The 23,203-nt window shown below is 42.1% G+C and overlaps 2 protein-coding genes across 5 annotated transcripts in view; both read right to left on the bottom strand.

The window, feature by feature from the left end:
* ldlrad4b (low density lipoprotein receptor class A domain containing 4b) overlaps positions 1 to 2,849 on the bottom strand; it is a 264,501-nt gene extending 261,652 nt beyond the window's left edge. Inside the window, exon 1 of one of the 2 annotated variants that reach the window (XR_013912022.1) lies at positions 545 to 2,849. The gene's annotated coding sequence lies outside the window, so the exon portion shown is untranslated. The remainder of the gene's footprint in view (positions 1 to 544) is intronic. The other variant, XM_026185856.2, reaches the window with a different exon arrangement.
* Positions 2,850 to 3,413: 564 nt separating this feature from the next.
* Positions 3,414 to 23,203, bottom strand: part of cep192 (centrosomal protein 192) — a 33,303-nt gene continuing 13,513 nt past the window's right edge. For all 3 annotated transcript variants that reach the window (XM_026183989.2, XM_026183991.2, XM_026183990.2), the window contains 33 exons: positions 22,853 to 23,140; positions 22,004 to 22,688; positions 21,750 to 21,855; positions 21,349 to 21,505; positions 20,449 to 21,136; positions 20,150 to 20,341; positions 19,732 to 19,880; positions 19,360 to 19,590; positions 19,048 to 19,173; positions 18,511 to 18,651; positions 18,231 to 18,294; positions 17,926 to 18,065; positions 17,223 to 17,315; positions 16,802 to 16,920; positions 16,136 to 16,333; positions 15,579 to 15,669; positions 14,352 to 14,531; positions 13,954 to 14,214; positions 13,761 to 13,882; positions 13,038 to 13,147; positions 12,185 to 12,344; positions 11,841 to 11,931; positions 11,610 to 11,676; positions 11,394 to 11,517; positions 10,505 to 10,610; positions 10,198 to 10,417; positions 9,906 to 9,982; positions 9,514 to 9,609; positions 8,886 to 9,005; positions 7,731 to 7,843; positions 7,016 to 7,142; positions 6,560 to 6,618; positions 3,414 to 4,963 (listed from right to left, as the gene is read on the bottom strand). In XM_026183989.2, the coding sequence (XP_026039774.2) occupies positions 4,831 to 4,963; positions 6,560 to 6,618; positions 7,016 to 7,142; positions 7,731 to 7,843; positions 8,886 to 9,005; positions 9,514 to 9,609; positions 9,906 to 9,982; positions 10,198 to 10,417; positions 10,505 to 10,610; positions 11,394 to 11,517; positions 11,610 to 11,676; positions 11,841 to 11,931; positions 12,185 to 12,344; positions 13,038 to 13,147; positions 13,761 to 13,882; positions 13,954 to 14,214; positions 14,352 to 14,531; positions 15,579 to 15,669; positions 16,136 to 16,333; positions 16,802 to 16,920; positions 17,223 to 17,315; positions 17,926 to 18,065; positions 18,231 to 18,294; positions 18,511 to 18,651; positions 19,048 to 19,173; positions 19,360 to 19,590; positions 19,732 to 19,880; positions 20,150 to 20,341; positions 20,449 to 21,136; positions 21,349 to 21,505; positions 21,750 to 21,855; positions 22,004 to 22,688; positions 22,853 to 23,140 (5,634 nt within the window). In that variant the 3' untranslated portion in view covers positions 3,414 to 4,830. The remainder of the gene's footprint in view (positions 4,964 to 6,559; positions 6,619 to 7,015; positions 7,143 to 7,730; positions 7,844 to 8,885; positions 9,006 to 9,513; positions 9,610 to 9,905; positions 9,983 to 10,197; positions 10,418 to 10,504; positions 10,611 to 11,393; positions 11,518 to 11,609; positions 11,677 to 11,840; positions 11,932 to 12,184; positions 12,345 to 13,037; positions 13,148 to 13,760; positions 13,883 to 13,953; positions 14,215 to 14,351; positions 14,532 to 15,578; positions 15,670 to 16,135; positions 16,334 to 16,801; positions 16,921 to 17,222; positions 17,316 to 17,925; positions 18,066 to 18,230; positions 18,295 to 18,510; positions 18,652 to 19,047; positions 19,174 to 19,359; positions 19,591 to 19,731; positions 19,881 to 20,149; positions 20,342 to 20,448; positions 21,137 to 21,348; positions 21,506 to 21,749; positions 21,856 to 22,003; positions 22,689 to 22,852; positions 23,141 to 23,203) is intronic.

Consider the following 23,203-nt stretch of genomic DNA (forward strand, 5'->3'; position numbering starts at 1 on the left):
GCTCAGGTGATCACCTTCCTAATCTAGCTTCCCGGCTAGCTTGTTCATCAAATCACACAGAACATGACAGCTAACGACACAGGATGCAGGCAGGGGGGGAAAGCACACCTCTCAGTGTGCGCGCGTGTGTGTGTGTGTGTGTGTGTGTGTATTCAGGGCGATAAATGATAAGAGCAAGTGCGGAGGTCACGGTCAGTGGGGAGGCGGCGATGCCCCGCAGGGACAGAGGCATAGCGGACTGCTGCTGTGGCCCCGGCAGGATGGACGGCTGCCAGAGCTAGCCTGCTCGCTGCTAATTTAGCCTAGCTGTGCTGTCTGGCGCAGCTTGGAAAAGCGGCTCCAACTCTAACCAGCAACTTAAACAGTCTGGCTCAAAGTCAGCCGCCCCTCACGCCGGCACAGCCTCGCTAGCGTTTTTAGCCACATCAGCTAGCATAACCAGAACATTCCTGCAGCCGCCTACGATCACACACTGTGCATTTACCAAAAAAAAAAAAAAAAAACCCACATATAAATTACTCAGAAAAGGTCTCAGGCTTCCTACCTGTGAATGCAGCCGCTAACTTGCAAAGCCACCGGGTCTGCTTGTTTAAAGTCTGGTGTTGTGTTGCTAGACGTCAAGTCCAACTGCACTACAGTGGTTTCCAGTCTGGGAAGCAAAATAAAGCCCAGCTGTCCTACTGTACAGTACATGCTGCTGACAGCCGGGCTCTACACAACGCTTTGGCGACACCTGCCGGGCACACGGCATTTAACAGGCAAAGTAGTAAAAGTTTGATAACTCGCTGTTCCAGAGGTCACACGGGTCAGGAGCAGATTTGCAGCAACATTCCCAGTTCACCGCTTCACTCAGGGACATTTCACAGTGATGTGAAATCTTGCAGAATTTAAAAGAGCTAGACCATGCAGTGCTTTAAAAGGAGCTGATACAATGACAGCATGACTGATCAAACCGAATACAAGAAATTCAAATCAAATTCAAATTTTATTTGTCACGTACACAGTCATACACAGTACGATATGTAGTGAAATGCTTGGACAACTGCTCGTGACCTAAAGAGAACAAAAAAGGAAAAGGCTATGAATAAGATAGGAAATAAATATGAAAAATTAAAAAGGGTAAATTTAACTAGGAAGGAATAAAATATAAATTAAGGTTAAAAATGAAATAACTGTACAACACAAATTAGAATGAAGGGTAAATTTAACTGGGAAGAATAAGATAAAATATATAAATTAAAGTTGAAAATAAAATAACTGTACAACAAAATACACAATACACAATATAGAACTATATAAGAATGTATGAAGAAATCTAAATATAAATAAATATATACACAATAACAGCAGCTGTACAAGTATTAACCGGAAATGAAGAATATAGTGACCAGTGTTGTGCAAAACCAAAGTCCAGAAAGTCCAGTGTGTGTGTAAGAACTATATGTGTGGGTCAGTACTGTGTGGTGGTGTGATTGAGAGACCGTATCGCCTGCGGGAAGAAGCTCCTCCTCAGTCTCTCTGTGTTGGTCTTCAGGGAGCGGAATCGCTTTCCTGACCTCAACAGAGAGAACAGTCTGTTGTTGGGATGGCTGAGGTCCTTCACAATCTTCCTGGCCTTGTTCCAGCACCGCCTGCTGTAGATTGAGTGCAGGTCAGGGAGCTCGGAGCGGATGGTGCGCTCAGCTGACCGCACAACCCTCTGTAGAGCTCGTCTGTCCTGCATGGTGCTGTTCCCGAACCAGGTTAAGATGCTCTCTATGGTGCACGAGTAAAAGTTCCTGAGCACCTTGGAGGGCAGTTGGAAGTCTCTCAAGCGTCTGAGGTGGTAGAGACGCTGTCGGGCCTTTTTCACCACGGTGTTGATGTGACAGGACCATGACAGGTCCTGCGTGATGTGAACTCCGAGGTATTTGAAGCTGTCCACTCTCTCCACTGGGCACTCGTTGATGACGGGGGTCTGGTAGTTCCTCTCCTGCTTAGTGCTGAAGTCCACTATCAGCTCCTTTGTCTTACTGACGTTTAGAAGGAGGTTGTTCCTCTGGCACCAGTTCTCCAGATTCCTAATCTCCTTCAGGTAGGCCGTCTCGTTGTTATCAGAGATCAGGCCCACCACGACGGTGTCGTCAGCAAACTTGATGATGGTGGTGGAGCTGGTAGTGGCCACACAGTCATATGTGTACAAAGAGTACAGCAGGGGGCTCAGAACACACCCCTGGGGGGCTCCAGTGCTGAGAGTGGTGGAGGCTGAGACATGTCCGCCCATCCTTACTGCCTGTGGTCTGCCAGTTAGGAAGTTGGAGATCCACTGACACATAGATGAGCTGAGTCCCAGATGCTCCAGCTTGGTGGTGAGTGTGGAGGGAATTATGGTGTTAAATGCAGAGCTGTAGTCTATGAAGAGCATTTTAACATAATTCCCCCTTCTAGTGTCCAAGTGAGTGAGTGATGTGTGGAGGAGATGAGAGATGGCATCGTCTGTGGAACGATTTGGACGGTAAGCGAACTGTAGTGGGTCCAGTGTGTCTGGTAGTGAAGAAATGATGAAGTCTCTGACCAGGCGTTCAAAGCACTTCATCACTACTGAGGTGAGGGCTACAGGGCGATAGTCATTGAGAGAAGCAGGGTGGGGTTTCTTCGGGACAGGAACAATGATGGACTCTTTGAAGCATGTGGGGATCACCGACTGAGATAAAGAGATGTTGAATATCTCAGTGAACACAGGAGCTAGCTGGTATGCGCAGTCTCTTAGGATACGACCTGGGATGCTGTCTGGTCCTGCTGCTTTCCTGGTACTGGAATGTACTGTTATTCAGCTTTCCTTTATTCTCATTTGAATTTTTAAGGATTTAATGGCTTAATTGTTACCATTTTTATTCCAGCTAAGTCAGACTTTAATTTCAGGAAGTTTGCTTGAAGAAATCTGCTAAAATAAATCTGATTAAAAGTCAAATCTGGGATTTAAATAAAGCTAACTGAACAACTAACGCATGACTTTAGAGTAAGAAACATTTTCACTGTTCACTTGTTATTGTTAACGAACACGATGTCCAGAAATCCACTTACTAAAGCTCATTACATGGCAGCCAATCTGAATTTATAGAGTAGTGCTTCCATCATGTGGAGGCTAGTTATGTCATTTATCCAAACCACTTAACAGAACTTGGATTTCTGAAAACACATCGCCTTCTTATAAAATAACTGGACTTTTGTTAGATTCTTTAACAAGTTGTAGCATTAAGTGAAAGCCTTATTGTACAGAAAGTCTGATTGAATGGACAAACAAACAAACAAAAAAAGTGAACATGAATATAAAGCTAGTGTTCAAGAATATATTTCATAAATCATATTTGTCCACTTTGATACCTCTCTGACAGCAATGTGGGCTAAAGGAAAAAAACAAAAGACACTGCACCTTCAATTGTCACAAAACTTTATTTAAACATATATTACATACAATATATTACATAAATGCTATTCAAAGCATGTGCAAATTGTAAATCAAAACATGTTGGGATGTTTAACAGTATACTGCCTTCATGTTAAAACCCACTACACAAGTAGAAAAAACTGTACAAAAGAATAGTGTTCTTCAGCGTGTTGTCACAATGTGTGGCACTAGCAGGTTAACAACACCCCCTTGATAAAGTTTCCCCATTTCCATCCCCTTCAATATCAAAACTGATTATGGAAGCAAATCCAAAACCCCCCGAGCAATTTTTGCCATTTGCCCCAGAGCCAAAAGAGGAAACAGGGAGATAATTTTCTGTGAGTGGAACAGTGATTAACACCAGTTTTGCCATGGCAACCATACTGAACAGACCTGGCAAGCTGCCGAATGAAAACCCCACCAGAGGAAACTCTTTTAGCATGTAATAACAATCATTAACCATCCTAATGTTGCTGTGAGCTGCCCTGAACATGACTAAATTAAGTACATCTGGGCTGTTTGGAATGAGCCTTGGAGGTTGTGGGGAAGTCAACACATGGTGCTGACAAAGGCTACTGCGCAGGTGGGCCCTGCAAGATGAAGAGCCATCTCCATAGAAACAAACACGAGTACAGAAGATTAGGAAAATGTTGTGAGATGCAGACAGAGCTAGAATAGCAGTTTTAAAATGTACTCCAGCAAAACTGAAGCTTTAAATCTATTCGGGTCCTTGTTTCAGTTAGGAGGTAATGGCAGAGATGACTCCACAGAGTTCTCAGACAAAAAGGTATGTATCCACTGTGTAACACAACAAACAGGCAAAAATGTGGCTTTTCCAAAAACAAAATCCCTGCAGTGATGTTACCAAACAGCAAACAAAGGCATTCCTGCATGCCCAGCTCCAATTAATTCCAAAGTATCTCAGCTGGTGCCGCTACTGTCCGACAGACCATGGCAACAGCAATGCTACTTTGTGACATGACTCAGAGAGAAAGCGAAACACCAGATCCAGAGTCAAGTGACAAAATGCATTAGCTCTCTGGAACGCCGGGGCCGTGCAGACTAATTGTGAGCTGGACAGATTCAAACTACTCAGCTTCAGGCACAGACAGGCGCAATCATTTTTCATCGGCCAGCTGAGGACACCTGTGCCTTATCCACAGGCAGCTGGGGCTGTGTTGGCAGGAGTCTCAGTCAGTCCCCCTCAATCAGCTATAGCGTGCATCTCCAAACATGACGACAAGGAAGGATTTAAATCCAGAGGCTGACATTATTTGATCCTTAGACCTTATGCCTCTTATTCTGTCACTCACATCTCTCCCACGGTGAAGAGAACAGAGAGGAGCACCACCCAAAGCCAGGCGGCACGACGAGGTGGCGTGGGATGGTTAAAAACGGTGGATTCAAGGCAATGCCTCACCAGTCAGCTGAATAACAAGACTTCCGCTTGTTTCTGACTGGATGAGCAGCAAGCCGCTGTGTCCGCCTGCGGTACTGGGCTTGAACTGGACGGGTAGCTTCAGATAGTGCTGGGATCTAAAGGTCGAGGAAGAACAAAGGCGGTTACTGAACGGCTGGAACAATTTGAAATGTGTGTGTATACATAATGTGAAGAAGCACAAATATAGATTCAAAATGCATTCAAATATGCACTGCACTCATCTAAAAATAAATAAAATCCTACACTGTCACCGTTTCATATTGTTTCAAGTATAATTGATATCAGTCACAACCACTTTGCACAGTGATGGAACACTTGAACCTGAAATGAACAGTCCGTCTACTATTAATGCATCTTTTAGCCATTCTACAACAAAGCTTTAAAAAGTATTTTATTTGTGGATTAATTACTGTTTTCTAATGTTGTACAGAACAAATAATGAATCAATGGTGAAAACAATCACATGATGCAGCCATATATGGTAAATGGTAAATGGCCTGTATTTATATAGCGCTTTTACTAGTCCCTAAGGACCCCAAAGCGCTTTACATATCCAGTCATCCACCCATTCACACACACATTCACACACTGGTGATGGCAAGCTACATTGTAGCCACAGCCACCCTGGGGCGCACTGACAGAGGCGAGGCTGCCGGACACTGGCGCCACCGGGCCCTCTGACCACCACCAGTAGGCAACGGGTGAAGTGTCTTGCCCAAGGACACAATGACCGAGACTGTCCAAGTTGGGGCTCGAACCGGCAACCTTCCGATTACAAGGCGAACACCCAACTCTTGAGCCACGATCGCCCCCCATATCAATGACTAGCACTAATAATCCATTCATAACTAGCAGAAAATGAATGCAGGGATTAACTACAGCAATTTAAGGTCCAGTTTAAATTTTAGATGGTTAGAGGTTAGAGAACTACTTCAACTATACTGGTTATATATTCAAGTTGGCTTTTGGTCAGCTTTAGATACAGAGGTATTTCAGAACCAAATGCTTATACTAAGACCCATACAAGGGAAACTGGAGAAGCATTTCTTTAAACCTGTGGTCATCGTAATGAGATCCACAACATGCTGGGAACACCACAATCACAAATCCACACACAGCAGTGCTCACAGCACACCTATCGCAAAGCTGGGGGAGGTTCAGGTTGTGACACTGTTTCACATAACTGTCATGCTTCACTATGGAATGTGTCACAGTACTTTCATTTTATTGGTGAAGCAAATACATTTCAGTATTTCATTTCCATACTAGGCATCATTTTAGCCACTACAAAACAACAAATAATGTGCACATTCTGAACACCGTTCCTCACCAGCACAGCACAACACAACACAACTGGTACCTGTGACCGGGCCGCCCCTCCAAACGCCTTTGTCAGGCAAAAACATCACTCGTACTCAGGCCTCAAGTATATACTCTAGAAAGTTAGATCATCCTCCTGGTCCCAGCTTCTCACAGGACCTCCCCACAGTGAGCATTCACAATGGGAAAATGACATTATGCAGTCTCCAAGTTAGACCACAGAACATCTTTTTGATTAAACGTGATCTAACCAACTACTCAGTTGTATGATAACAATACCAGAAAACTTCAAGAGCTCCAAATAAGCCTAAACCAAGTCTAAAAGCAGCAATCAAAAGGTTTGTGTTTGTTGTAATAAACATCAGACTCACCTCAGAGAATATCTGGAATGCTTGATGTAGAAAGGCTCACTAGGGTTTACAAATGTCAGCTGCAAGTCAATTAGAGAAGCCACACATCACATATCAAATCCATGCAAAGCACAGTGACAAGTGTTAGGGGTGTTACTGTATTTTTCACTCAGTATAATTACATCAACTCAGGCATGCAATTTCTTTTAGTGGTACAGAGAATCACAAATATAGTCAAGGTATCTCTACTTCTGCTTCCTTAACACATTATGTCATCTCCAGGGGCAACTCACACTTAAAGAATGACTTCTTTTAAAACACTCTCATATCTTACTTCCTTGCTTGTGTTAACCCTGTGACAACTTCACTTTTCTGACATGATCTTACTGCATTTGCATGTAAGTGAACTTCAGTTTCTGCTGCAGTAGGCAAGAAAAAAAAAACCTTACACCTTCATGAGAATAAATTATGCCCCACCTCATGCATGTCGGACGAGTTGTTGCGGACGTTGACCTTTAGAGAGCTGGACTCACCCACCCGTGTGGCAGGGAAGGTGTACAGGTCCTGTGGTGAATACACACCCCTCCGCACGACCTCCTCCTGGCTAAGGATTACAAAATGTGCCACTTTAAACGGGGGGCATAACCATCATGAAACAACCGGGAATTCACAGTGACTCAGTGTTTAAAAACAACATAACTACGGTATGAATTTAGGTTGAAAGGGGTCCTATAATTGGTTTTTTTTTCAGTCAAATATGCTGTCAGAGTGGGGGATACTCAATTTAAAAATGCACAAGTTTAGAAAAAAAAAATAGTTTGTATGAGTGATCCACGCACAAGCCTCTGGCTATGACCACAGAAACCCCAACCACCTGCAATTCAAACCTTCTGTTTGTGAGTAGCAGCCAATCAGTTGGCCTGAAGGGATAGGAGATCAAAATCACTCCATGTACTGAGAACCTGTATATACAGGATAGATAATCATGCAGAACTACTCTAGCAGGGTACAGGGATAACTGTTAGAATTCAATTCTAGCACAGTCATTTCATAAAATCATCTTCTTGATTTCCTCCCATCACTATAGCTAACCTAAATTTACTAAATAAACCCACATGTGCTACATAAAACAATATTCTTGTGTTTTTTCTGAATGGGATCTCCCTCCATGATTAGATTTAGGTGGAGTTACCTGATTTTGCTAGATGAGGACTCGGGTCTCTTCTTGGTCTTGACTGTGGTCTCTGTCTTCACTAGAGAGCAGTCTCCTTCCTGTGGTCCTCCCACTGGTCCAGATTTTGTTCCCTTTGGACACAGACATTTAAGATTCAGCCTGTTAGCTTTCAGTGCAACTTAAAAACTGCTGCTCACTAAAAAAAAAAAAATACAAAAACACCTGAATCTAACACCATTTATCCCTGGGAGACATACAGCTACGTGCTGGCTTACTAAATTATATGCAGAGACTTTGACTTAGACAGTTAGCTGTAGAGCTAAATATGAGTGTTATGTTTTGCATTTTGGTTTTCCAAAGTTTTACAAACTAGAGTCACAGATTGGTATTTAACTCTACTCAAAGACTCTGCATTCCACTTTAAACACTGCATCTACAAGACAAAGCAACAACAAGAAAAGCACTAGCATCACAGCCACTTAACCTACTCATGTGGAGCCATCTCTCTGACATCCCACTTGCTGTGCATGTATGCTCTTAAGTTAACTGATTCTGTCATAACACTTCACTTTAAAGTGTTACACACAAGAAGCCCGCAGGCCCTTCTCAGCAGGGTGGCTCTCCTTCCCATCCCACAACCCACTTGTCTCATTTGTTAATTCTGTCACTTACACTACAAAGCCACAGTCAAGGTACTGCTAATATGTGCAGCTTATTTTAAAGTAACTGAAAGTTAACATCACAATGTGCCTCTGTAGTGAAAGCACTGGCCATATCCATATTTTTTTGACTGAATATCAAATATCTAAAGCAAAGTAGATTAAAATTTGTCTGAAAGTACAGTTTGTGCTATAGAAAACAAACTTGAACTCAGTTTTGTTTTTAATGCCATTTTTTAAGAAAGCTGAAGGTGTACCAGGATTCCAGTGCCTCTTATGTACTACAGAAGAACAACTTTTATTTTCCCTCATTATGGTGTTGAAAACCTGCATGATTAGTGTTGCTACACAGGAAGAGGGTCCTGGGAGAGGCCCTTCTGTGTGTGGTTTCTGTGGGGTTTTTTCTGAATGACTGAAAAATAAGCTGGGAAAAACTCTTTCAGAGAATAGATTCTATATTTTGAGGAGTCTACTTCCTGGTTTAAGGGGAAGGGGGGAAAAAAAAAGTCCTCACAGTGCCACAGAGCTGGAGGCGGATTCGGGTTTTCTGCTGGGGCTCAGACACAGGGTGGCACTCCAAGTCCCAGAATTGGGCATAGTCCCCTCTGTCCCTGGGCAGAAAAGTGATGGGCACCTAAAAAGATAACAAAAAAACAAAAACAAAAAACAAAAAAAAACATTGTAAGATGCAACTGGATTTTATTTAACCTCATAAAAACATCTTACTACAGAGTTATGCTTCTAGATGGAAAGTATAAACTTAAATTCACCTCAGTGTTTGATTTAACCAAACATTTAAAACTCACAGATGTGATACATAACAGAGTAACATAGAAACATCATTTTGAATGTGTCACTTGACTAAAAAGAGAATTCCAATGTTAACAGTAAAACTAATTGCACATGAAAACCGTATTTTGTGAAAGGAACAATAAAATTAATGAAAGTTTTAATAGAACACCAATTTAAAAATGTAAAAACAATAAAACTAGATTTTATAGGTTTTATGATTGGCCATTAGATTTTTTTTTTTTTTAATTAAAAAGGATCCTTTTCCCTGTGAAAAGCATTTGCTGGAAATCTTTGTCCATTTATAATGACCTACTTTAAATATTGCTGGCAAGTCTACTGCGAGTACCTACCTGCATCTTCTCATGGGCTCCCAGGGTTCCAGAAACCCTGGAGCATCTGAAAGTCGTGTAGGTGGCCCGGTAAACGTCTCCGCTGTTGTCAACCCCCTGAAGAGAGAGTGAGGGAGTGAGAAAGGACCACAGTTTGTAACAACATAAGCTTGGATCAAAGCAGCCAATAACATTTATGTATTAGAAACATAATACATAAATCGAGGGTGCGAACAAGTACAAAGTAATTACTAAGGTAGTTCATGAAACAAAACGAATCTCACAACACTCACATACAAAAGTAACTTCAAAATAAACTACAAAGCCGTAAAAGCAGAGATCTCCCAAGAGATATTCAAGAGGAGCAGGAGAAAACAGCTAATAGAAGAAAGGAGGGAGGAGAAAAAAAGCACCTTGACATATGGAGGAGCAAATGATGACAGGTACCACCTCACTTCCACGTTCCCATTCTGCACCTCCAGCTGGGCCTCTGAAGTACAGGAGCAACATAGAGACGTTCAGTCTCCCACAGGAATAGATGCATCACGTGCTACCTACAGACCACGACTAAAAACTGACAGCCTGGAAAGTATTTCATGTTTAAACTGAAAGATAATTGTTGTAAAACTGTTCAGACACGAGCACAATGTAGAGCTTTAATGTTGGTCAGAGCAAGTTACTTCCAGCGGTAAGCCATGTTCCTACCTGATGTCTCCCCTGAGGGTGTGGTGGGGAAGACTATGGTCTTGTTGTTGATCTCTACCATGGCCTGAGGCATCTGTGGGGTAAGTGATGGCCTTGTGGTGAGCCTGCCCACAGGCAACAAGGGGGTAGCAGCCTGAGGAGGCAGGGCTGACAAACTTGTATCTGCTGGGGCTGTAGACACATCCAGAGCAAGGTCTCGACGGATCTGAACCTTAATAAACTGAAACCAGCTCAGATTTAGCTCATGTCAGTTTCTCACAGTCTGTCAGTGTTGTTTGGAAAAAGAAAAGTTGCTAATATCCCATACCTTCTGTTGACCATCACACTGGACATAAATCTGTCCACTCCAGGGAAGCAGGGAAGATTTAGTTGCCAATGACGGGTTGGGGCTGATCAAGATCTGCAGGTGGCACCTTGGTTTATGATAATGACAAAATTAGACGCAAACATAACATTCAGCAGATTTATGCACACATTAAATTAGGATTCGCTTGTCTGTTGTCCTTCTAGAGCCACTGTAATGGCAAAAGTTATGGAATCAGACATGTAAAAGGGTTACCGCATTCAAATCTGGCACATCTCCCTTTAAAAATAAAAAAATAATTTCCTCAAGTGTATGAACACAGTAATCCTTCAGCTTGATTTTCGGTTGCAAGGAGGAAAATCTAGTGATAGTGCAGGAGGTGTGCATGTTTTCTGTTTTTTTTTTCTCCAGGAAAAAACTCCAGTATTTTCAATGTGCTCTATAGTGAAACAGGATGACACAAGCCACAGTTCTGCAGAGACCATCTGCCCTGAGGGATGAAATCAAGGTGCATGCTAACAGAAAATGCTGAAGGTCATATCCTGAGAAGCAGCTCCCATGATCATTCAGGATGGTTTCAAAGAGAAGTCAATATTGCCTTTTTACTCTACACACCAACCTTATGTCACACAGAGGGAAATGCTTCAGAACAGGAGTGAATGAAGCCAGACATTGTTGGGAAGATGATCTTGTAGAAAAAGATCGTGGAATATTTTGATTACACCTCATATTACATCTGTGAAAAAAATCCACTGGACCTCATGCTAAAGTGTTCCAAATATTCAGTTGATGCGTAACGTGATGCAATCACATCAAGTGTGAGAAATGCAGAAAAAAAAAGAGAATACAGAGAATTTGTAACCAAAAACTCTTGACTCAAGGGTATTCTTACTGTGGCTCGATAACTCCATGCTGTGGGGTGATCGTGAGGCAGTGGGCAGGCCAGGACAAATCAAAGCTCAGCTCTCTCGAAGTATTGTTTCGGATCTGAACTTGACTGGTGGTGGATGCACCATCTAAAAACAACAACAACAAAAATTCACTGGTTGCTCCAGCCAAACTAACAACCAAGCTTGCTTAGTACTCTTGAAATCTGTATTCAACTCACTGATGGTGGGAGCTGCAAGGACGAGCTGTTCTGGGTGAATAGTCCAGGACTGTAATTGCTCTGAAGCCTGAAGAGGGTAAAAAGAAGATAATCTACATTCAAAAATGATACATTTTTCACATGAAATAGAGTGAAGCAAAGATCTAAATCTCAGTCAGTTTAAAAAGCCCCAAAGTAATCAATAGTCATTGAAAGAAACCATTAAAGTTGATTAAGAAGGGCTTACAGTACCTTTAAGGAAGGCTCTGCCACTCTCAGTGCTGGACCCTGGGGACCTTTCACTGGCAGCACATCCAGAGACACATTGCCATTTGAAGACCCACTGGGAATCACACAAGACCATTAAACTGTGCATTCTTATCAATGCAGAGTTATCAAAGAGCAGGAATACACAAAGACAATTGATAATGTTGCATCATAATTTTGAATGTGTTTACTAATCTAAAACCCAATAAAATGAATATGCTGTACGTTGAGCAACGGTCTTTTGTTTTCTGACATGTACTTGGATCCCCATATTGGTGATCGCACTGCTATTAAGATGGAACAGACCCGTGTATATTCCAGCAGGTTACCTGTCTGTCTCTGAGCTGGACTTTGCAGACGGTAGCAGCAGAGCATGCTCGCTCTCCTCAAAGTCTGTATTCTTAGTACTTCCAAGCAACGACACCACCACCTTACTCATGTTGCCGTAGAAGATGTGGGCTTCATTGGGCCGCTGGGGCAGGTCACAGGCTACACGGGAGGGAAATCATTCGTCAAATTTTAAGCAGTGAATCAGATGTAAAGATGTTCAGAATCAAAATATGAATCTCTGCTGCCTTAAATTTTATGTTCATGTTCTCTTAGGGCTTTATTCAGCCATGCAACTTTGTCCTCGGCTGAGTGATTTCTGCTAAACAGTCTTTGCTCAACTTGTCCCAAAGCTTCAGAACAAAATCTGACATTTCCAAAGCATATCTGGGATTAAGTTGTTACCTTTTAATACTTTCTCATCACTGCTAAAAAAGAAAAAACACCAGTGGTACCCTTCAGCCTCCTAGTAGATACACTTATGGTATGATTTGAAGCTCCTGCATCTGCTCGTTCCAGTTATCGCATTCACAAACTTGGGTGTCCATGCCAGCTGCCCAACATCCCGCAGTCTTTTAAAAGCTGGTAACAAGGATGTCGTTTTGTGCAATTTTTCCTAATGTCAATATGTAGATATTCTACTACATCCAAAATAGTAGTTTTAGTTTTTTTTAATAAAAAGGGAAAAGGCTGTTTATTTCTATGTGAGACACTTAAGTTAAATTAAGTTTTAGGTTAACAACGCAGTAAAATGGAACATGAAATGTGCAGGTTATTACCATCATCTATGGAAAGTTTTCAACTGCTTTAACCTTGAGATCAGAAAGGAATTCCCCTCCCAGCATGGTATCTTACCCTCTGCAACATATTCTTCTCCCAAGAACTTCTCATTAAAATCAATGTTTTTCAGCAGACTGTTGTCAGACAGGGCCTTCCGTGCAACTTCTGGCTTGCTCTGAAGCAACCTGACAGAAAAAAATAAAGAGATGCATAGGACTGAAAAAGTCCTGCCAAAAGCATCTGGAAAAGGCTCTGTAAACATTTTAATGATTCAGAAACGATTTACGGCTTTGTTTGTGCACAAGCGTCATCATTACTATAAGGATATAAGACAAGAAGAAAGAAAGATGGACACTTAAAAAAAATAACTTTAATTGGCCCCCTTTGGACTTTACGGTAGAAAATAAAAACTTTAAGGAATTACTGATGCAACAATTTCAGTTACTCTTCATTGCTCTTATTGCAGCATTTGTAAAATCAGTTTACAGGGCCACATAATTTTTTTCTGAACCTAATACAAACTCATACAGTGATAAAGTTAATCTATTTAAGTACTGCTCTGGCCATTACCGAACAGAACAGAAGGCCATTTTAATGCTGATGTAAAGCGACACAGATAAAATCCCTTCCTTCCACAGAGATCCATATTATTTGAAGCCATCTTTACTACAAGAGAGCTTTAACTTCTCCTAATGATCGTTTAGATTTAATTAAATCACTATCAATTTGAATCCTGTGAACTATTACCATTAACACTTCAACAGTCCAACTAGAAAACTAAATGCTGGAAGGTCTCACCTCCTGTACTGCTGTCTGGAGACCTCATCTCCACAGAATAGGTAGATTGTAGTCAGCAGTGCACTGGCTAACTGACAGAGGTTCTGTTCTCTTTGGGTGGACTTCATTAGCACAGTGATCACCTGAAAATTCAGATTGATAACAAGTTCAAGTATACACAGAGAAAAATCAACACAAAAACAAAAACTCTTACCTCTTGGGTTCTTTCCTTCAGTACAAACTGTGAAGGCGCGAGGCTGATGACTGAGGGCTCCATAAGTGATCGTGTTTGCACGTCAGAGAAGGCCACAGCTTTGATGAAAGCAGCTCTGGAGCCTGTGTTCCTCACACACAGACACACTTTGCTCACGCAGCCAACAGCGATGTCGGTCAGTGTTGCCACGTAGCCATCTGCACGTTTCCTCTGGTCTTCTAGAATGATGTTGCTGGTGCCGCCATAACCCGACAGTGGAATCTAAGGATCAGAGACACGGGAATGAAATTAATCACAGATGCAGAAAGTGAAAAGAGCGTGACAAAAGAGGAGTAAAACTGTGATAGGAGAAACTATAATGCGTTTGATGATTTTGGTTTTAACGGTCACATCCTCACAGTGAATTTGACTCCGGGCTGTGAAGGTCGAACTCCAGATTGTTTGATCTCCAGCTTGGCCAACATGCAGGCCACTCGGGTGGGAGCAAAAAGAAGGTGGACGGTCACATCCTCTCTGGGACGGATGGACAGCTCTCCATGTCGGGTTAGACGTTCTTCGGGACTGAACAAACTCTGGAGCTGAAGAAGAAATGGAAGACCAAATTAAGGAAATTCAACACATGTTAACTACACCCATCAGTCATAACATTACAACCATCTGCCTAATATTGTGTTGGTCCCATATCGACTCCAACAGACCCCTAAAGTTGTGCTGTGGTATCCGCATCAAGATGTTAGCAACAGATTTAAGTCCTGTAAAGTGGACTTAAAGGATCTTAAAGGATTCTTGGGCCTCCAAGAATCACACTTGTTTGTTCAGCACATCTCACAGATGCTCGACTCGATTAGTATCTAGGGAATTTGGAGGCCAAGTCAACTCGTTCTTGCACTCCTCAAACCAAACCAAACATTGCTGAATCATTTTTGCTTTGTGGCAGGGTGCGCTATCCTGTTGAAAGAGACCACAACCATCAGGGCGTACAGTTTCCATGAAAAGGTGTATGTGGTCTGTGGCTATGCAGCCTAATTTCCTTCGGGATTAATAAAGTATTCTGATTCTGATTATACGCAACAAACAGTGAGGAACTCTGTATCCTGACAACTTTCAATCAGAACCAGCTTGAACTTGACCACATGGGCCAGGTTCAAGCTGGTTCAAAGCTAAAACTTTGCTCTCCATGTGCCTCAATGAGCCTCAGCTACGCACGACCCTGTCGCTGGATCACCACCACTCCTTCCTTGGACCACTTCGGATACATACTGACCACTGCAGACCCAACAAGACACCCCAACTCACTCAAATTGTTACACTTGCCCATTTTTCCAGTTTCTAATACATCAACTTTGAGGACAAAATGTTCACTTCCTCCCTAATATATCGCACCCACTAACAGGTGCCATGATGAAAAGATAATCAGTGTTATTCACTGCAGTCAGTGGTCAGAATGTTATTCCTGATCAGTGTAGATTCCACTGTGCCAGATTCCCAATACACAAGAAAAGTAGTAAAAAAAGAAAAACACAAAGTTCCAACCAGTACATCAGGAAAAGAAAAGAAAAACCCAACCAAACAAACAGTATGCGCTACTCACAACAACACACAACAAGAATAGAGATGATGTGCACCTGAAAACAATCTTGGTCTTGGCCTCGAATAAGCAGGCGCAGCTGCTGTGTGGCGTCAGTCGAGTTGTTCCTAAGGACCAGCTTCTGTTGGCTAAAAAAACAAGCGCTCTTGGTTACGTGACAACAGTCAGTGTACACAGTGCTCTCCGTCTAACTGGACCTTTGACAGACTTTGAACACTGACAATCATTTTCCTACTTCATGTACGAGTAGCTGGGTCAAATCTGGATCTAGCTAAAACTTTAAAGAATACTTGTTGAGGGGGATTTAGCCTGCTTACTGCTGTCTCTTCTATGCTGCCCTTCAGCGAGTATAAATAAATTGTGCATTATGTTGAAATAGCTTCTGAGGAATAACACTCCCGGTAGATGCCCACTGTCCCTTCTCATGAATAACATTATACAAGTCTTAATAGAATAAGATGGACCACTGGGCCTTGAGATTTTTATTGATTACTTTCCAATGAATAATTGATACCTATAACATGTTTTCTTTTTCTGCAAGTGTGTAGCTGTGAAATTAATGAAAAACTGAAGAAAAAAAAGATAACTGCTTACACGGCACGTCCCAGGGTGACTCCTCCCCAGGCTACAAACTGCTTGTTAGAGAGGATTGGTGGGACGTTATTGGTCAGACCAGGGCCGCACACTGCTGCAGAGGGGAGTGCATGCTTTCCAGAGTCCTCAGGGGTTACTTCTCCTTTCAGTGATACCTCATACTGAGGGCCGGACAGTAGCACCAAAATGGTGAGAAGGCTGGAATATAAAGTTAATTGTAAGAATTGAGTTTACAATATATTACAACACTTTGGAGGGGTTTCAAAGTTACAATCCAGGACTGCTGTATGAGTATAGTTCATTAAAATGAAGAGTCATTAAAACAAAGATATATTTAGAGTCCTAAAAGGCACCATTATATACATTTGCTGGTAATTTCAGAGTCAGACTGGATTAAATTACATCAATACAAAAGATACAGGGTTATAAGTCAATTCAATGCACGCCTCCTATCAATCAGGACTGCTGTCACAGTCGTTTTTTCCATTTTAAGTCTAGAAACCGGGGTAAGCATACAGATGTTACACGTAGCCAAATGTCATTTACTAGCAGTCACATTTGTATTATCACAGTTGTTAAAATCCTTTTCAGAATGAAATTGTGGTTTTGTGTTTAAATCTGGTTGCTACAAAAATAACCTCTTACAATCATGAAAAAGTTATATACCTGTCTCTACATTTTCGGTTGCCCTGTGCTTTGAAAGACACAACAATGGCGTGTTCCTCTCCCACTCTCAGGGTCAGTTCATTGGGTGTGACAGAAAAACTGTCCTCGTTGTCACTGCACTGTAAACAGGAATGAAGGCAAACGGCAAAGGAAAAGTGATTCCAGTTGAATGAGCAACAAAAAGGAAGAAATGTACAGTGGAAGGGAAAAGAAAAAAAAAAAACAGGAGCACAAAGAAATAAAGAAGGTGAGAAAGAAAGGGAAAAATTGAAGGTGGAAGTTGAGAAAGCAAAGAAAAAAAAAAAAAAAAAAGGCAAAATATCAATGGATCCCTGCTGTGTTTGCCACAATCTGAGCCCAAAATGTCACAGAGGCTTACCCAAACCCCAGATCCAATAAGAAAAGTAAAGGTCAGAATTACCTTGAGTTTCAGCTGCACATCAATGTTTCCTGCATTCTTTAATGGCAGCGTCTGTTGACTAGATTTACCCAGTGGAGCAGACAAGCTGACAGTCTAGACAAAGAAGCACAAGAAAGGAAAAACAGTTCGCTACCAACTCAAAAGGCCAGTGTACGTTGACAGAGTGATAACTTATACACGTTAACAAAAAGTTTTGATTTTTTATAATAAAATAAATGAATGTGTCCACTCTTAAATGAATGAGTCATTTTATGAAAACAGCCTTTTTTCCTATTTACAGATGTGCTGTTTACATGCTGTTCAGCATAAATAAAAAGCTTTCTGAATAAAGGAGCAGCTCTCGCCTCTCCGAGACTAGCCTCTTTTCATTCTTCCACAATGACAAATTTTTACAAATTTCTGAATCAGAATACTTTATTACTCCTTAAGACCGTACAAACACCGCCATCATGCAGTGGGGGAAAGCATTTTTCAATTCCCTGGTGAATTTATACGTTTTCTCAGTTAAATCTACTTGAGTTTGTTCTGCTTTACCCTCAAAAAGGGGGGAATATTATTTCTTAGTGCGTACTATAATTGATAGTTGCAAAAACCATATTAACAAGAGCTGTACATATTTCATTGTCATATTCAGGAAGAAATGCTAAATGATGTTAAGCCAGTTGCCATTAGTTTAAGAACAGCCACACAGCAGCTTAGTTACCTGCAGATCTTTAGGAGCATGGACCCTTGCAGTTCCAGACCTGGCCCTGAGGGGAATGCTCCTGATCACACAACTGGGACCAGGGGAGTCCACTTCAATGTCCACACGGGCACTGTACTCATCAGCTGGACCTAGTTCTCCTAAAAAGGATAACAACACACACTTACCTTTAGTAGGAAACAACTTCTGTTTTATTATTTCTACTTCTACTACTCACTCTAAGAATATCATGGGTTAAGTGATTTGTTAAATATATTCAAAAAAAAAAAAGCTTTAAGTATAATTATTGTGTCCAGACTGGTTACCAGAAGAAGCTGTATACTTCTGAGGGGCCTTGAAATGAACCCAGACCATGAAGCTTTCTGGATTCTGGAAAACAAGTTTCATTTATTATGATACATCATTAGGTGGACTTTAGGTCAGACAGGATCTCTCAAACTGAAATAACCATGTTGAAATGCTCTGCTTGAATACCACAAGTGTTTAAGCAAGCCTTTGAGTAACTGTGACACAAACACGTGCAGCCGTGAAATATTTTAAATGGCGGACTCTGACAAGGATTCTAATCATTTTGGCAACTCAAACCTCTCCATAGTTGGCATGCATCACATGATTCATCACAGAAGGAGAGGAAACGGGGGTCATGTGTCCAGTCGGCTGTGTTCCCTCAGATGTCATGGTAACAGGGTGCTTGGAAAAGGTGAAGCATCTCCATGCTGTGGCATTCTGTTGGAATAAAGTTTAGAATGTAAACCACTCAGATACGTTTCATTATACCAACTGTGTTTCTGCTGAACAAAGCAATGCAAGAACTGGTTGTTATTAGTTATCTATGCTCCAGTGCAGACACTGTCTTTTTATAATATAGAAACATTCTCTGGCTTTTGCTTGATCATTAGCTTTGATGTGATATTAACTTTGGATTACGTTATTTTGTGTTTTAACCCATCATTTGAACCTCGACCCTCTGGTTTGATTCTTTACACAAATACATCATCTTGAAACTGGACAGCTACCAAGCATGGTCATTGCAAAACTACTATGGATCAGCACGTGTGTTTTTGAGTGATTTAAAAAGATACATAATCATTTTTATAGTGTCATTATAGTACAGTGACTTACTGCACTGATGACCAGTCGGATGGGTACTGTGGCATGTGTCCTGTTGAGCAATTTCAGAGGAAGAGATTTAGCACCGCCTCCAGGCAGGTCTCCAAAATCCAAACAGCCAGATTTGCCCACTTCAACCTGAGAACCAAAATGAATTTGAGTCTAGTTAAATCCTGTGAAATGCATTTCATAACGAGTCACCAAAGAAGAGAAAAAAAGAAGAGTGTCTAAGAATATTAGCTCAGCTAATACTTTTAGCCTTTTTCTTCCCCTTGATTTTCATTTTCATGAATTTTCTTTTAACAAAACACTGGGGAACCTCACCTCCAGAGCAGGGTTCTCCGCTATGGCAACAAGCACCACCCTTTTAGCAAATATGTTAGCCCTGGCAGCCACCTCTGTCTCAGCAGATGCTGGCCAGGAGCTAACACTGAGGACACACTGGTAGACACCAGCATGGGGAGGTATGAACAACACCTTCTGCTCCTCAGTACTCTTTGGGCCAATGATTGTCTTGTTCTTCACCATCAGCCACTGGTAAGGCAAGCTGTCCACCTTTAGGGAAAGAATGAAGCACATGTAAAAAATAAAATAAAATACGGAGTCATGGCAACTCAAGAGATTAAAAAAGAAAAAGAAAAAGAAAAAAAGAGATGGTGTACTTTAAATATACATCCTGTGACATATGATATTCACCTTTTCCCCATCAATGGCCAGACTATTAACGGTAATTGAAACTTGTTGCCATCTCTCAGACGGGTTGAAAAGGCTGAGGGAGGTCTGTGAGGCTATGCCTACACAGCAGGCATGAGAGAACCGCAACTCCTCTGGCACCACCACTTGGCCTGAAGATGACAGTGGAACAGTAATACATGACAGAGAAACACCAGTCCTCATTGCAGGAAAAGGCATATACTTATTACAAGTACAGACAATGAACTCTATGAAGTGCATTAATAGCCTCATCTAAAAAAATATACAAATTAATTAATTTTAAAAAATTGAGTTATGCAAGTTTTTATAAATTCTAGAGTGTGTACTGATATTTCTTCTACTATTATTGATCACTGATAATGAAGCTAAAAAAAACAAAAAAAAAACAAACAACTGCTACCTCGCAGTTCTTCAAGACCGCTTGTCACCAGAGGATCTGCAGTATACTGACTGAAGGGTTTCCCCATCATTCCAATGTCCTGCTGGCTCTGATGTGGTCTGGGAAGGAGATGGGATCCAGCAGCACCAGAAATCCCCAGAGGACCAGATGTTGTGTGGATGTGTCTGACCGGTAGATCACTGTTTGGTATGCCTGTCAAAAAGGAGGAAGGACTATTTAAAGCTTATATTGTCTGGGTTTAACCGTCATGAAGTACCAACACCTCAGCATGTTTACTTAGGAAGTGAACGATGGCAGACCTGCTGAGGCAACGGTATAGAGACCGCTTTCTGTTGCTCCCACATAAGCAGCTGGATGTAGTGGAGCTTCAGGTCCCAGATACTGCTGACCCAGCTGAGAGTTGAAGAGAGCACGTCCAGTGAGGAGAGACTGCACATCTCCTTGGTGGGGAAGGTCAATCGTGCCAGGACACTGAGGCTTAAAGCTGGGGATGGGCACATAGTGAAGTCCGTCCGATGAAAAGGTTGGAGGCATACCGAGGCCTCTGGTGTACACTGACGATGAAACTGAGCTAGCAGTACCCCACTGCTGGGAGCTCTGAGGAGCTGTGGAGCTGCTAGTCTGTTGAATGTTCAGATTGCTACAATATCCTGAGTCCACTTTAGTGAGCTGCTTTACATTAGACTCAGAGAGGTGCTTGTGGTTCCTGCAGCTGGTGGAAATGTCACCGCTTCTGTTCCCAGGACAGTGGTAGTTACATTCACTCTGGCTGCGGGTGCAGCTCAAAGCAGAACCACTACGTGAGGGGTCTGGGCTTTTATGTGGCCGGGGTGGGAGTGGGTCTAGACTTCTGGAATGCTGTGTCTGCACCTGATCGAGGCTTTTGGAAAGGCCTGGAATCTCCATACAAGACTGTGCATCTGGATCCACAGGTGGGGTAGGACTGAATCTGATGATGGTGGTGCTCAGTGCCATGCTAGAATTATTCTGTTGAGCGCAAACAGCCCAGCACGGGGGGAAAAATAAAAAATAAAAAAAACATACACAAAAATTAAGATAAATACAGTACTACACTCTTTTCACCAAAAGCACAACCGGGAACAAAAATCTAAATGAATCATTTCATGTATTTAAGCTGGATCAAATTTTCAATGCTGTTACAACCCAAGTCAGGCACAGTTGACTTTTTCATGGTGTACCTTTGGTTTCTCGGGTGTAGGTACAACAGTGCCATCATTCAGTGAGATGTAGGTGAGTCTGCTGAGACTAGGGCTGGAGCAGTTACCCTGAGGAGAAAGGTCGTAACCAGGATGTCTGTTTGCCAGACGTCTGGCAGATGAAGGTGGTGACAACATACTGGGAAGGCAAGACAACATGGATAAAGTAACAAATGAATAATGGCTAGTAATAAAGACATCTATTAAGTGTCAGTAGTGATGAGTTTTGACTAAATAATAAAAAGATGAATGACATACAAGAGAACAGGGTAGACATTTGAAGATTTGAGCTAAATTTAAAATGAGGTCATGCTAACAGCATTACCAAACAACAACAAACATTAAAAGCATTCATTTTATAGAAACAATGTGTGACACAATACCCATCTGGACTGGGAACAGAGGTCTGACTTGGAGAGGAGTGGGTAAGAGGAGAAGTGGATGGTCTGAAGTTACACTGAGTCTCCTCCATACACTGCTCAGAAAAACCTTTTCGGCCAGAAGCAGAAAAAAAAAAAAAATCTTGTAAATATTCCAACTGCAGCAATCCTTACCAATAATCAACATTATGGTGGAGACCAATGCTTTTATGGTACCAAGTACATTAGTCATGTTTGTTTTTGTGGATTACACGCACCAGATGTAGGGTCTACAGAAGACTGAACATTTCCAACATGCCTCTCCAGTGGGGCCGAAGCAGCAGCGATATTCCTGGGTGGTGGTCTCTCACAATTTCTGGATGTGTCCACATGCTTCTGCGTCACGGGAGAGGAACCTTTATGGCAAGGGAGGACTGACTGCCCTTTCATCCAGCCAGGGGAGGTTCTGGGCAAGCCAGGTGAAGCAGCAGAGCTTTTATTAGTTTTGTGTGGGGTTTTAGAAGGGCTACCGTTGGATGCTTGTATGTTCGCTTCTGCTGGCTTCATTCCACCTAATGAAGCACAGGTAGTGGCTGAGGAAGCAGCATGAGATAACACTGTGTCTGTAGGAGGTTTGTGTGTGGAAGAGCCCACAGATCTCCTGGCAGAGCTCAGTGACGGTTGAGGGATAGAGCTGGCAGGCGCTATCGTTGACTCTCTCCTGATGTCTTTCTCCATCCCCCATTTTTCAGGATGTCCTGCCTGAGGGTTCCTCTGAGAGCTGCTGAGATTGTTAGCCCAGCTGCTCAATTCAAGGGTGGTGTGAGCCCCCAAGGAATCACTGCTGCCAGAAACATCAACCCTTTTCAAGTATTTCTCCATATCAAAGCCACTCATCTCTCCTACACACGTGCTTCTCTGCAGTGTGTCTAGAATGCCACTCTGATCGGGCTCAGGGAGGATCTAGATGGAGACCAAAACAGTGTTTCAATGTTTCCATTTTCTTTTTTTAAGTTAAACACTGAAAAAACATGTTTAGAACCTTAACCATTCCTTAATCTGAACTACAAGTCATAGATATAACTAAGACCCTTAAACATATTGTTAAATAAGCACTCAATGCTTACATGCAGAGCTGAGGTAGGTTCCTCAGTGCTGCTGCCAGCAGGTCCCGCTTTTGCAGACTCTGCACGATTCCTCGCCCTACTCTTCTTGGACAGCTCCATGATCATGGCAGCCAGCTGTGATGGGTCGTTACTGATGGATGCATCCGCAATGGCTGAAGCAATTGTACTGATACTAAGCATCAGTGGACTGCTGTTATTGTCAGGGAGCGCATAGCTCTGATTAGCCAAGTTTGAATCAGAACTGGGGCCATCACTGCTGTCTGGATGTGCAGCTCTAATGCCATTTTCCTAAAGAGGAAAGTGATTTTATGTCATAAAACTGTCCATGTAATCTTTAAAATATTCAAAATA

Source organism: Astatotilapia calliptera, chromosome 11, assembly GCF_964374335.1.
Source record: "Astatotilapia calliptera chromosome 11, fAstCal68.1, whole genome shotgun sequence".
NCBI lineage: Eukaryota > Metazoa > Chordata > Actinopteri > Cichliformes > Cichlidae > Astatotilapia > Astatotilapia calliptera.